This window comes from Rhinopithecus bieti, unplaced genomic scaffold (genome assembly GCF_001698545.2).
Source record: "Rhinopithecus bieti isolate Rb0 unplaced genomic scaffold, ASM169854v2 scaffold_2723, whole genome shotgun sequence".
Lineage (NCBI taxonomy): Eukaryota > Metazoa > Chordata > Mammalia > Primates > Cercopithecidae > Rhinopithecus > Rhinopithecus bieti.
In genome coordinates, this window is record NW_016804119.1 from 3,857,116 (window position 1) to 3,870,437 (window position 13,322).

The 13,322-nt window shown below is 50.3% G+C and overlaps 1 protein-coding gene across 1 annotated transcript; it reads left to right on the forward strand.

Moving 5' to 3' along the window:
• Positions 1 to 219: 219 nt before the first annotated feature.
• On the forward strand, positions 220 to 10,529 carry LOC108524235 (sialic acid-binding Ig-like lectin 12). Its single transcript, XM_017865229.1, has 7 exons — positions 220 to 728; positions 2,324 to 2,602; positions 2,823 to 2,870; positions 3,760 to 4,029; positions 4,602 to 4,698; positions 5,074 to 5,170; positions 9,900 to 10,529. Exons 1-7 carry the CDS (start codon positions 305 to 307, stop codon positions 10,086 to 10,088), a joined length of 1,404 nt encoding a protein of 467 aa, XP_017720718.1. The 5' UTR covers positions 220 to 304; the 3' UTR covers positions 10,089 to 10,529.
• Positions 10,530 to 13,322: the final 2,793 nt, after the last annotated feature.

Genomic DNA, 13,322 nt, shown 5'->3' on the forward strand with positions numbered 1-13,322 from the left:
GGCATTGAGAGGCAGGCAGTGGGTGCCGTGGGTCCTGCATGGGGTGGAAATTTGGGTGAATCTTTCACCCTCTCTGGCCTCAGCGTCCCCAGAAGTGGATGGGGTAGTGGACGGTGGATCTCCCAGGGCTGACCTGGCCCTGACAGTGTCTGTGTGTGAAGTTCCTCCTCTGAGGAGGTCACTGTTCTGACCTCACTCCCAACTTCCTGTGGGGCCTCCTCTAAATCTTGAGCTCTCAGTTCATGAGAGAAGAACCCTGAGGAACAGACTTACCTCGGCGATCCTGGCACCTCCAACCCAACACATGCTACTGCTACTGCTACTGCTGCCGCCCCTGCTCTGTGGGAGAGTGGGGGCTAACGAACAGGATTACACGCTGACGATGCAGGAGTTCGTGACGGTGCAGGAGGGCCTGTGTGTCTCCGTGCTTTGCTCCTTTTCCTACCCCGAAAATGGCTGGAATGACTCCAATCCAGTTCATGGTTACTGGTTCCGGGCAAGGGACCGTGTAAGCCGGAACACTCTAGTGGCCACAAACAACCCAGCTCGAGCAGTGCGGGAGGAGACTCGGGACCGATTCCACCTCCTTGGGGACCCACAGACCAAGAATTGCACCCTGAGCATCAGAGATGCCAGAAGGAGTGATGCAGGGACATACTTCTTTCGTGTGGAGACAGGAAAGACAAAATGGAATTATATGCATTACCCGCTGTCTGTGCTTGTGACAGGTAAGGCACGGGCTCCATGAGAGGCCAAAGACAAATGTGACGGGGCTTTAGGGCATGGCTGGGATGGGACACATGTCCTGGGAGGGAGCTGGGGTGATAAACTCAGGGGAGGGGCTGGACCAGAGCCTGAGCTTCTCCAGGACCGCACCTCGAATGCCCCTCCTGATCCTGCAAGCCCTCCCCTCACCAGCCCTGGCCCACAGACCTGACATCCTCATCCTGCTCTGACACTGGCATTGTGGCATGTGGGGCCGTATGACTCCTAGTTTTGGGGCCTGTCCTGGGCATGGCAGGGGTTTAGCAGCATCCCAGGCCTCTCCCCACCAGATGCCAGAAGCACCCGCCCCACCCATGCAGTGGGACAATAACAATTATCTCCACACATTGTCAAACCTCCTGGGGGATTAAGTCCTCCCCAGCGGAGAACCTTAGGTCTACACAACCCTGTGACTCTCTCAGGCCAGGCCAGGGAGGGACAATTTCCTGGTGCAAACCAAGGGCAGCAGAGGCACCTGAGCCTGGACAGGGAGACTTAGCTCATGGGCCCTCCATCTCTCATACCCTGAGGTCCTCGGAGATCCACATTTAGACACTCAAAAGACAGGAGGGGACCTCCACGATGGTCCAGAGGCCGGGAGGGCAGGACCCATGTGTCTGGTGCAGGCCCTGGTGCTCCAGGGAAGCCCAGAGGTAGGAGGTGGGACACAGTCTCGGCTTCTCCCTGGGTGGGTCTCTAGGGTCTCTGAGCTTTAGGGTTTCCTTCACTCTGTGCAGAAGGAACCAGGTCCTATAGCGTGTGGGTCTGAAGTTTCTCTTCCATGCAGGGCTGAGGTCTCCCGCTCCTTTCCAGCTCCCGATGGGTCTCACAGCCCTGCCCCTCCTCTCCCTCCCCCTTCTCTGCTCATACAGGGAGCCCAGGCAGCCTCTGTCTCAGAGATGCTGCTGCCGCTGCTATGGGCAAATGAAGAGAGGGACAGGGGGGACTGGGCTGAGCTGACCCTCCTTTCTCCACAGCGTCCCAGGCCCTACTGTCAAGATACAGGCTGGAGGTGCCAGAGTCGGTGATGGTGCAGGAGGGCCTGTGTGTCTCTATGCCCTGCAGTGTCCTTTACCCCCATTACAACTGGACTGACTCTGGCCCTATTTATGGATCCTGGTTCAAGGAAAGGGCCCATATATTATGTGATATTCCAGTGGCCACAAACATCCCAAGTGGAAAAGTGCAGGAGGAGACCCAAGACCTCCTCCTTGGGGACCCACAGACCAACAACTGCTCCCTGAGCATCAGAGATGACAGGAAGGGGGATTCAGGGAACTACTACTTCCGGCTGGAGAGAGGAAGCAGGAAATGGAACTATATATATGACAACTATGTATCTGTCCGTGTGAAACGAAAGTCTCAGGCTCCAGGACCAGCCAGAGTGGAAGGTCTAGGGGCCGCAGGGTAGGGCTGAGATGGGATCCCTATCCCAGGAGGGAGTTGGGGGTGAAGCACGTCTGGCTCAGGGGAGAGGTAAGACCAGAGCCTGAGCCTCCTCAGTGCCACACTTCAGACCCCAACACCCTTATTTTTCCTGTCTCCCTTTCATTACCAGCCCTGACTCTCATGCCCGCCTTCTCCATCCCGGGGACCCTGGAGGCTGGCCACCCCAGGAACCTGACCTGCTCTGTGCCCTGGGCCTGTGAGCAGGGGATGGCCCCCATGATCACCTGGATGGGGGCCTCTGTGTTCTCCCTGGACCCCACTATCACCCGTTCCTCGATGCTCAGCCTCATCCCAAAGCCTGAGGACCACGGCACCAGCCTCACCTGTCATGTGACCTTGCCTGGGGCCGGCGTGACCACAACCAGGACTGTCCGACTCAACGTATCCTGTGAGTTCTGGGCCAGGACACCCGGGTCCCTGACTGGGATTCCCTGACGCCAGCTGAATGTGGGACCCAGACACAAGGATCTGGGTCCTGGAATCTGGGCTGGGAATTGGGGGTCAGGAAGATGCTGGCTCCACCTTCCCCATTTATGGGGTTCCTGGAGAGACAGGGCCAGTGTCCCCAGCCCTCAAAGTGATGGGGTCTCTGTGTCTTTCTATTCCAGACCCTCCTCAGAACTTGACCGTGACTGTCTTCCAAGGAGATGGCACAGGTAGGACAGAGCTCCCTCCCTGGGGCTGGAGGTGCAGAGCCTTCAGCTCAGGGGAGAGCCAGGTCCCTCCTCATCCTGAACTCACCCTGGTGACCTAAGACCCCCTTGTGTGAGCCCCGGCCCCCATCCGCGATCCTCAGCCCCGTGGCCACCTGAGTACCTTCTCATCACCCCCTCACTCCCCTTGAACTCCACACACCCCTATTTTGGTCTCGTGGCAAGGGCAGAGGGACATTCACACAGCAGCACAAGGCTTTGAGGTCCCTTATCTTCCAGTTCCTGAGTATGCATCCTAACTTGTCCTTTTATTTCCACCAATAGTTCTGAGCTACATTCTTTTGGACACATGCTATAGTCACATGGACAAAAATTTATAATGCACAGCAGAGTCTGTCCCCAGAATTGACCAGGGTCTGTCCAGGCTGGTCTGAGCCTTGGTTTGTGCACCTGGAGGATCTCAGAGGTGGTTTGACGTCAGTAGTGAGACTGTTCGCCCCTCCTCTAGGGCTGTGTGTGATTCCACTGTCTGAATAGTCTCTGATTTTGTGGCATCTCCTAATGGAAGATCATGGCACTAATTTTATCCTACGGCACGAACACTGCAATGAATAATGTTGTATCTACTCCCACGAGGAATATCTAAGTGTACGGGATAAATTACTAAAAGCAAAATATAGCAGAGTCGTATGTTCTTTCTGATTTTGAAAGATATAGTGAAATTGTTCTAATTAAAGGCGGACAAGTTTACATCCCCAGCAGTGAGCGGTGAACGTGCATATGTCCCTACAATTCAGCCCATATCAGTGTCTGCTCCATTCACTAGTCTCTGTATCCTTCCTCCCTGTCTCAATCACTTTGTGTCTCTGACCCTCTGCCTCTTTCTCAACAGCATCCACAACCTTGAGGAATGGCTCAGACCTTTCAGTCCTGGAGGACCAGTCCCTGCGCCTCGTCTGTGCTGTCGACAGCAATCCCCCTGCCAGGCTGAGCTGGACCCGAGGGAGCCTGACCCTGTGCCCCTCACAGCCCTTGAATCCTGGAGTGCTGGAGCTGCCTCGAGTGCATGTGAGGGATGAAGGGGAATTCACCTGCCGAGCTCAGAACCCTCTGGGCTCCCAGCACATTCCCCTGAGCCTCTTCCTGCAAAATGAGTACACAGGTGGGTAGGGGAGGGGCTGGAGGAGGAGGACACACCTGCCCCATCCTCAGGGTCCAGCTGGGAGACCTGGAATTTCCCTGCCACCCACAGCATCACTGTCTTCTTCCTGCCAAGCGATGAGTGCAGGGTGGGGAGAGGGGAGGAGTGGATCTTGGAGGAGAGGAGCTGGGGCCTGGACGGATGTGTCTGGGGAGACAAGGGCCTTGCTTTCCAGTGCCTGGACTAGTGTGAGGCAAGTGAGGCACTCATTTAGGGCACACAATTTAAGAACCAAAAATAAAACAACTCAGCAAGCAAGAGAAATAATATTGCTATATGATTATCTTTTCGAAAATTAAAAATAATTACAAAACAGCTCCATGGTGAACACTAATCAAAATTTTAAATAAAGGCAGACTGCACCCAGCACTGTCATGCCTCAGTGACCTCAGGAGAAACCCCCTCCCGTCCTTGTTCTTTGTATCCGGGAAGCGGGACTGGGGTACCCAAGTCTGGGGCCCCACAGGCAGTGGGAGGAGAAGAGGCCCAGTTCTTGGAGGGTAAACGCCAAAACAACTCCAATCCATCCTCAGGCAAAATGAGGCCTGTATCAGGAGTGACGCTGGAGGTAGTCGGGGGAGCTGGAGCCACAGTCCTGGTCTTCCTGTCCTTCTGCGTCATCTTTGTTGTGTGAGTACTGACCCTGGGGAGGGAGGAAGAGCCTTGGGGGTGGGCAGGCTAGGAACAGAATCCCTGAAACCAGAGCTGGAAGGACCTGGATGGGTCAAGAGCTTGAAGCAAGAGCCAGAATGACGTCATGCGTGCACGGTGAGAATTTCACCAGCACCCTTGTTTGTGGGGCTCCACGTCTGTGGCAAACCTCAGACCCCACTGCCCAGGAGAAAAGATACTCTGTTTTTGACATTGGGGTCTCTGGAATGGGACCACCCCCTCCCACCTCCGTTACCCCTCCAACTCCCCAGTAGGAAATACAGGGCAGGGGTTGGTCTGCCCACTGCACCCCGATCTGACCACACTGAAAGGTTCTCTGGTCTCTTCACTCAGAGTGAGGTCCTGCAGGAAGAAATCAGGAAGGCCAGCAGCGGGCGTAGGGGATACAGGCATGGAGGATGCAAACGCCGTCAGGGGCTCGGCCTCTCAAGTGAGTGAGCGTTGAACAACAGCCCTTCTCCCCGGCTTTCTCCCAGGCCAGGCATGGAAGGGGATTACCTCCTCTCTGTCCTTCCTTTCTTCCCCTACAGCTGAAAAATCATGTTCTGTCCATTTTTCCTCCTAAGAACAGCTTTCATGGCCCTCCCCATCCCATCCTGACCCCTCTCACTGCTGAAGCCTCTGGATCTCTGTCTGGGACCTCCTCACCTCCCTGCCTCTCACCTCCCCTTCCCTGCCTGGAGGGACCATTCCGCAGCCATCACTGTCTGGTTCCTCTGCATGTTGAATAACTTTTGCCTCAAGCTCCACTTGGCTCAGCAGAGCACTGTCACTAATCTGGGTTTATTTAAATTTTTGTTCTCCATGAATTTTTTATTTTTATTTTTATTTTTTGAGACGGAGTTTCGATCTTGTTGTCCAGGCTGAAATGCAATGCTGCAATCTCGGCTCACCACCACCTCTGCCTCCTGGGTTCAAGTAATTCTGCCTCAGCCTCTCGAGTAGCTGGGATTACAGACATGTGCCACCATGCCTGGCTAATTTTGTATTTTTAGTAGAGATGGAGTTTCTCCATGTTGGTCAGGCTGGTCTCTAACTCCCGACCTCAGATGATCAGCCCACCTCAGCCTCCCAAAGTGCTGGGACTACAGGCGTGAGCCACTGCACCCGGCCTTTCCATGGATTTTTTAATATTATTTTTGATTTTTTAAATATTGTGTTAAAATTGTGTTCATCTTCATTGCTGAGATTTGGGGCACCCTTTTAATTTTGTGCTCTGGGTAAGGGCCTCCCTGGCTTTGCCCCAATCCCAGCCCCACCTCCAGCCACTCCTGCCTCTGCTGCATGCTCCATCCATGCTGGACTCCAGCGTCATCACCAACAAGGTTATTTGCGCCTCAGCGTCTTCACATGGGCTGTTCCTCCTCCTCAGATGCTTTTTTTCTCCCCACTCCCTGATTCCTATTCATCCTTCATGCCCTGATATACATATTACACTCATCATTTATTGATTGTATCGAATGTGACTGGAAGCCTGTGGAAAGTTTCGAGTAGCAGAGTAACATCCATCCCTTCATTCCTTCATTTATTCAGGAAAACTTAGAGAGCACCTCCTAAGAGAAGAGTACTGTAGGTGCCAGTGACCCATCTGTGGAAAACATTTAAAAGTCTTGGGCTCATTGAAGTTTAATTCCATACAGAGGGATATGGCCAAACCAATCAACCAATCAAAACTAATAAAACAACAGATGAATAAAATATAAAGATAGATACATACTTTAGGGAAAATGCAAGGTAGAAGAAATAGGAAGTGCCAAGGAGACGGCTTGTGGGTTTATTTTTGTTTATTCATCCATCCATCCATCCATCCATCCATCCATCCATCCACCCACCCATCCATCTGTCCGTCCATCCATCCATCCATCCATCCATCCATCCATCCATCCATGCATCCATCCATCCATCCACCCACCCATCCATCTGTCCGTCCATCCATCCATCCATCCATCCATCCATCCATCCATCCATGCATCCATCTATCTATCCATCCACCCACCCGTCCATCCATCCATCCATCCATCCATCCATCCATCCATCCATCCATCTGTCCATCCGTCCATCCACCCAACGATCCATCTATCCATCCATCCATCCATCCATCCATCCATGCATCCATCTATCCATCCATCCACCCACCCGTCCATCTGTCCATCCATCCATCCATCCATCCATCCATCCATGCATCCATCCATCTATCCATCCATCCATCCATCCATCCATCCATCCATCTGTCCATCCGTCCATCCACCCAATGATCCATCTGTCCATCCATCCATCCATCCAACCATCTGTGGTGGAAAATAACATGTGACAGAAAATTTACCACCTTAAACTTTATTAAGTTTATGGTTGTGCTAGATCTTTAGAACTCTTTTATCTTGCAAAACTGAAACTCCACATTCGTTGAACAGCAACTCTGCCCTTTCCCGCTCATCCTCATCCTCCTGCAGCTGCTGGAAACCACCAATTTTACTTTCTTTTCCTATGAATTTGACTACTCTAGATACCTCACATAAGTGAAATCATACAGTATCTCTCATCTTGTGACTGGACGATTTACTTAACATACACCCTCAAGGTTCACTCACATTGTAAGATATGACAAGATTTCCTTCTTTTTAAAGGGTAATTAATACTGTATTGTGTGTATATTTACCACATTTTGTTTATCCATGTATCTGTTGATGCACATTTCGGTTGCTTCCACCTCTTGGTTATTGTGAATAATGCTGCCGTGAGCATGGGCGTGCAAATATCTTTTCAATATCCTGCTTTTAATTCTTTTGGGTGTATATCCATAAGTAGGGTTTCTGAACTCCATGATTATTCCATTTTTTAATATCTTAAGGAGCTGCCATACTGTTTTCCACAGTGGTTACACTATTTTACATTCCCACAAATGTCACACAAGGGTTCCCATTTCTCCACATCCTCACCAAGTCTTGTTACTTTTTGGTTTTTGTTTGTTTTTGACAGTAGCCATCCTAATAGGTGCAAGGTGATATCTCATTATGGCTTTGATTTACATTTTCTAGTAAGTAGTGATGTTTTCATATGCTTCTTTTGATTTGTATATCACCTTTAGAGAAAGTCTATCAGAGTTTAAGCCTGCTTTTAAAATTGTGTTACTTGTTTCTCTGTTGTTGAGTTCTAAGAGTTTTTTAAAATATATATATTCTGGATATTAAACCTTTTTCCGATGTATGGCTTGAAAATATTTTCTACCATTCTGTAGGGTGACTTGTGTTTCTGTTAGTGATGTTTGAGCACAGGAATGAAGGAGGCTCAGATCTGACACTGACTGTGAGACTGAAGAGCCTTCCAGACAGAGGGAAGAGCAGGGTGAGGCTCAGGCACAGGAGAGACCGGTGAGAGGATCCACGAGGATGTCTGTGTGATGCAGGGCGGAGAACAGGAAATGGCTTCGGAGAAGTTGAGCCTGTGTGTGAATCGTGTCTGGCTGCACAGGGCACCGTGAACATTTGGATAGTTTTGTGCAAAAGACCACGATCACCTTTCATTTTCATGGCATTCCTCTGGCTGCTGTGTGCAGAAGAGACTGTGTGTGGTAGAGGAAAGACAGAGCAGAGAAGATAGAGAGGAGGCTGGTGAACATCCCAGGCAGGAAGTGGTGCTGGCTGGAACCAGGATGGCAGCGGTGGTGGACATGGCTGTCTTCTGGGTAAATTCTGAAGTTAGATTTATGGGAATTGCCAATAGGTTGGGTGTATAATGTGAATGACCAAGAGGGAGCAAGAAGGCTTCTGTGACAAATTGCCACACATTTCCTGGCTTCAAACAGCATACATGGATTAACTTAAAGTTCTGAAGGTCACAAGGCCAAAAAGGGTGTCACTGGGCTAAAATCAAGGCATTGGCAGGCAGGGCCAGTTCCTTCTGGAGGATCCAAGGGAGGATGTACTTTCTCACCTTTTCCAGCTTCTAGAGGCACCTGCATTCCTTGGCTCAGGACTCTCCCTCTGTCTGCAAGGCAAGCAGTCTGGCATCTTCCAATCTATCTATGCCCTCCTCCTTTCACTACTTGTAAGGACCCCCGTGATTCCATTGGGCCCACCCAGGTAATCCAGGATAATCTCTCCATCTCAATATCCTTAACCTAATTCCATCTGTAAAGCCCCTTTTGCCATGTAAGGTAGCAGATCCACAGGTTCCAGGGGATTAGGGCATGGACATTTTGGAGGGGCTATTATTCTTCCTACAAGAAGGATATAATTTATTTTACTGACTTGTCTTCCCCATACCACTAAACTGTGAGCTTCTCAAGGGCAGGTGCCACTTCTGAATCAAGTCCCTGTAATTCTCTCTCACTTGCCCTCTTCCAGCCCATCTTAATTCACATATAGATATTCATTTGTTTGGCAGTCATTTATTGCCACATCCTTCAGTTAAAGAGTGAGATGTAGGAGGTCAGAGCCCACGCCTACCATGTCCACCATGGTCCATCCAGCACCCGGCGCAGGAACTCACACACAGGAGGCCTCAGCAGGACTTCAGGCTTTAGGGGTCAGAAGGAACTGACTGGATTGGGTCCTGGTGTAAGAGAGAGTTTGCACAGGGTACTTAACCATTTCTACCTCAGTTTTCAAATTTATAAAATGGATACAATAATAATATCTTACCATGGAGTTGTTGTCGGAAGTTAATGAGATTAGTAAACACCAAATAAGGTGATAATTGAGTATTAAATATTAGAGAAATGTATTTTTTTTTTTTTAAACGGAGTCTCGCTGTGTTGCCCAGGCTGGAGTGCAGTGGCCGGATCTCAGCTCACTGCAAGCTCCGCCTCCCGGGTTCACGCCATTCTCCTGCCTCAGCCTCCCGTGTAGCTGGGACTACAGGCGCCCGCCACCTCGCCCGGCTAATTTTTTTTTATTTTATTTTAGTAGAGACGGGGTTTCACCGGGTTAGCCAGAATGGTCTCAATCTCCTGACCTCGTGATCCGCCCGTCTCGGCCTCCCAAAGTGCTGGGATTACAGGCTTGAGCCACCGTGCCCGGCCGAGAAATGTATTAAAGAGATTTCAACAAAGTGCACATGGGATGAATGGAGGAAGGAACTCCTGGGCCTCCTTCCTGGACGCTTCTGGTGCATGCTGGCCCCACTGCTCTGCTCTGACTCCCTTCTCTCTCTCCATTCAGGGACTCCTGATTGAATCCCCGGCAGATGATAGCCCCCCACACCATGCTCCCCCCGCCCTGGCCGCCCCACCCCCAGAGGAAGAAGAGATCCAGTATGCATTCCTCAGCTTCCACAAAGTGAGGCCTCAGGACCCACAGGAAGAGGAGGCCACCGGCTGTGAGTACTCAGAGATCAAGATGCCCAACTGAGAAACTGCAGAGACTCGGGCCTGTTTGAGGGTTTACAACCCCTCCAGCAAAGAAGCCCCAGGCTGATTTCCTGTAGAATTAACAGCCCTCCATGCTGTGCAACAGGACATCAGAGCTTATTCCTCCTGTCTAACTGAAAATACGTGCCTGATGACCAAACTCTCCCCTTCTCCATCCACTCAGTCCACACTCCCCGCCCCGGCCTCTGGTACCCATCATTCTCTTCTCTAGTTCTCTGAGGTCGACTATTTTAGGTTCCACATATAGTGAGATTGTAGAGTGTTTGTCTCTCTGTGCCTGACTTACTTCACTCAACATGATGTCCTCTAGGTTCATCCGTGTTGTTCCAAATAACAGAATAATGTATTGAATATTACAAAACAGCTAAAAGAGAGAAGTTTAAATGTTGTCACCAAAAAAAAATTAAATATTTGAGCTGATGCATGTGCTAATCATGCTGACTTGAGGGTTCCATGGTGCATCCGGGTGAGGGACCCTCAATGGGACTGCGTTCAGGTCGCTCAGGTACTCAGGGCAGGGATGGAATTTAATCCCTGCCTGATTCTGAGGTCTCTTCTCTCATCCAGCACTCAGTGAAGCAACCACTGATTGGGCACCCCTTGGCCGTAAGTTTGCAGCATCGCTGTTGATTTCATGGGTGAAGAAATCTGAGAAGCTGGAAGCGCAGGAGCTCAGGGAGTGGGCGCTTGGAATTAAATTGGAGCTCAGGGAGTGGCCAGCTTTGCGCATGGCCCGCCCCGGCCTGCACGCCATTGGTCAGCTCTGATTGGCAGATGAAGCGCCCAATGGCCACGCTACTCATGACGTCATCTTCAGGTCTGGGTGGGGTCTGCAGACCTCCGGCTGGAGCCTCCATCTCCAGGCTTCTGTGTGACTGGGCTGGGTCCCTCTCTTGCTGGTCCCCTCCAAAGAGACCCTGGGCCCTTTCCAGACTTGCTGGCCCTATGGGGACTCCCAGCCCTTCTCCATCACCCTCTTGTCTCCTCACCTGCTTGCCCTTCCAGTCTTGTCCTCAGGTCTGAGGCGGATACTCATGGAGCCCGATTTGCCCTATGGGAAGAAATCAAGGAAGAAGTCACATCTCAGGTCCCTAAGAAACATGGGAGAGTCCTGGGTGGAGAGAGGTGAAGGTGCCCAACTTCCCACCAAGTCCAAGCCCAATTCCTCCTCACATGGGACCCTATGGAGGAGATGGTCTGAGGGCTTCACCTCTGCACCAAGAACCCTCAACATCTCCATACTTTTAAAGATTTCCGAGGGCACTGGAGGAAGATGCCATTGTGTAGGGGAAAGAGGCCGGGTGAAGCTAAGGAAGGAGCTGGCACTGCTGGCCTAATTACGAGGGATCACAACAATGATGGAAGTAATAATAGTAATTTACTTCACACCGATTATATGCCAGGCACTATAGCTTATGACAAGGTTACCTTTAACCCTCCCAACAGCCAAGCAAGACAGATACTTTAACCCATTTGCAGATGAAGAAATGAGGGTCCAGAGAGGTGATGTTACTTGCCCCAGGTCACACAGTCAGAACGTAACAGAGGCCAATATTCCCAACCTGGCTTCTCTGATTCCCAGACCCCTGCTCTCATCTCAGACAGGAGGCCTCAGAACATAGACACCATGGCGCCTTCGAAAGGAACGGAACAGTGGCGTGCGGGTGGTTCTGCCAGGCCAGGGGGTGGAAGATGAGGTGATTCAGATACACTCTTTGAAATACCCTTTAACTTTCTTGAGTTTATCACAATCAGTTTAGAATTGCACATTGATAATATGATGGCATTAATAATAATATCTGAGATTTTATGAAGTGCTTACTGTGTACCAACCCTTGCTCCCAGGTATTTATTAGTAAGAGCTTACGCTGGCCAGGTGCGGTGGCTCACGCTTGTAATCCCAGCACTTTGGGAGGCCGAGGCGGGCGGACGGATCACGAGGTCAGGAGGTCGAGACCATCCTGGCTAACACAGTGAAACCCCGTCTCTACTAAAACTACAAAAAATTAGCTGGGCGAGGTGGCGGGCGCCTGTAGTCCCAGCTACTCGGGAGGCTAAGGCGGGAGAATGGCGGAAACCCAGGGGGCGGAGCTTGCAGTGAGCCGAGATCGCGCCACTGCACTCCAGCCTGGGTGACAGAGCGAGACTCCGTCTCAAAAAAAAAAAAAAAAAAAAAAAAAAGCTTACGTTATCCCCATAGGAGATATCCCTGTGAGGTTTGGACCAATGTTAGTCCTATTTTACACATGGCAAGTAAAGCACAGACAGGCCGATTGCCTGCTCTCTCACTGTGTGATCAACGTTGTAGGCTCCTTGGTGAACGGACCATATAATAATCATAAATAGGCTCAATATCTAAATACGAAGATAATTTAAGATGTATCTTCTAAAGTCTTTAGATAGCATAGTGAAAACCCATACACGTAGGCTGTGTGTCTCCTCAGCTTCCTCTTGCCCCACCATGTATTCTAGGAAATGCCACTCCTGTACCTTTTGGGTGGTATCCAGATCCAATCATGATTAAAATATGAGTAACTGCAGGGTGATCTCTGGGGGAGGGAGAAGGGGAGCTGAAAGGAGGGGGCTGGATCGTGGTAGCTGTAACATTACTGGGGACAGGGAGAGCAGTTTGTTCATCTTTTGTTCATCAGAGGCCCAAGAATAAAGCCAGGCGCTTGGTGAAATGTGGGCATACCGAGAAACTGAATGAGGGACGAATGAATGAGTCACTGAGGTGGACTTAATGTCAATCTCATCAGCCAAAGTGAAACTTTGGATGTCTCCATTAAGTCCACCTCAGTGACCCATTCATTTGTCCCTCATTCAGTCTCCATCAGTGGCTTTGAACACAAGGATAGAAACCCCTGGAAACTTTTCATCTGAAGAAATTTGAGAGGAAGCAGGATCGTTATGGACAGAGGCACTAAGGCCCATTATACTTTTAGGACTCACAAAAATGTTTCAACTTCTAAAATCAGAAGAAAAAAAAAAACTGAACAAAATCCACCCCATATTTAAACATGTTTATATCAACAGAGTTGTAAAATATAATTTTTAATATTTTTCCAGAGGAGGGCCCACAAAAGCAAAATGCATCCCTGGATGGAATCCATTCTGTAAAACAGAAATGGTCCTGCTCTTAGGGGAATGAGGAGGGAGCCTGGAGTCCTGTTCACACGAGTTCCCTGCCGCACTCCAAACTCTGGCACCTTCT

Bases quoted from the DNA above. Each gene is read 5' to 3' on its own strand.
- LOC108524235 (XM_017865229.1), top strand. From the start codon at position 305: ATGCTACTGCTACTGCTACTGCTGCCGCCCCTGCTCTGTGGGAGAGTG. The intron at 729-2,323 runs GTAAGGCACGGG...TTTCATTACCAG, and splicing joins GCTGTCTGTGCTTGTGACAG to CCCTGACTCTCATGCCCGCC. The intron at 5,171-9,899 runs GTGAGTGAGCGT...CTCTCCATTCAG, and splicing joins TCAGGGGCTCGGCCTCTCAA to GGACTCCTGATTGAATCCCC.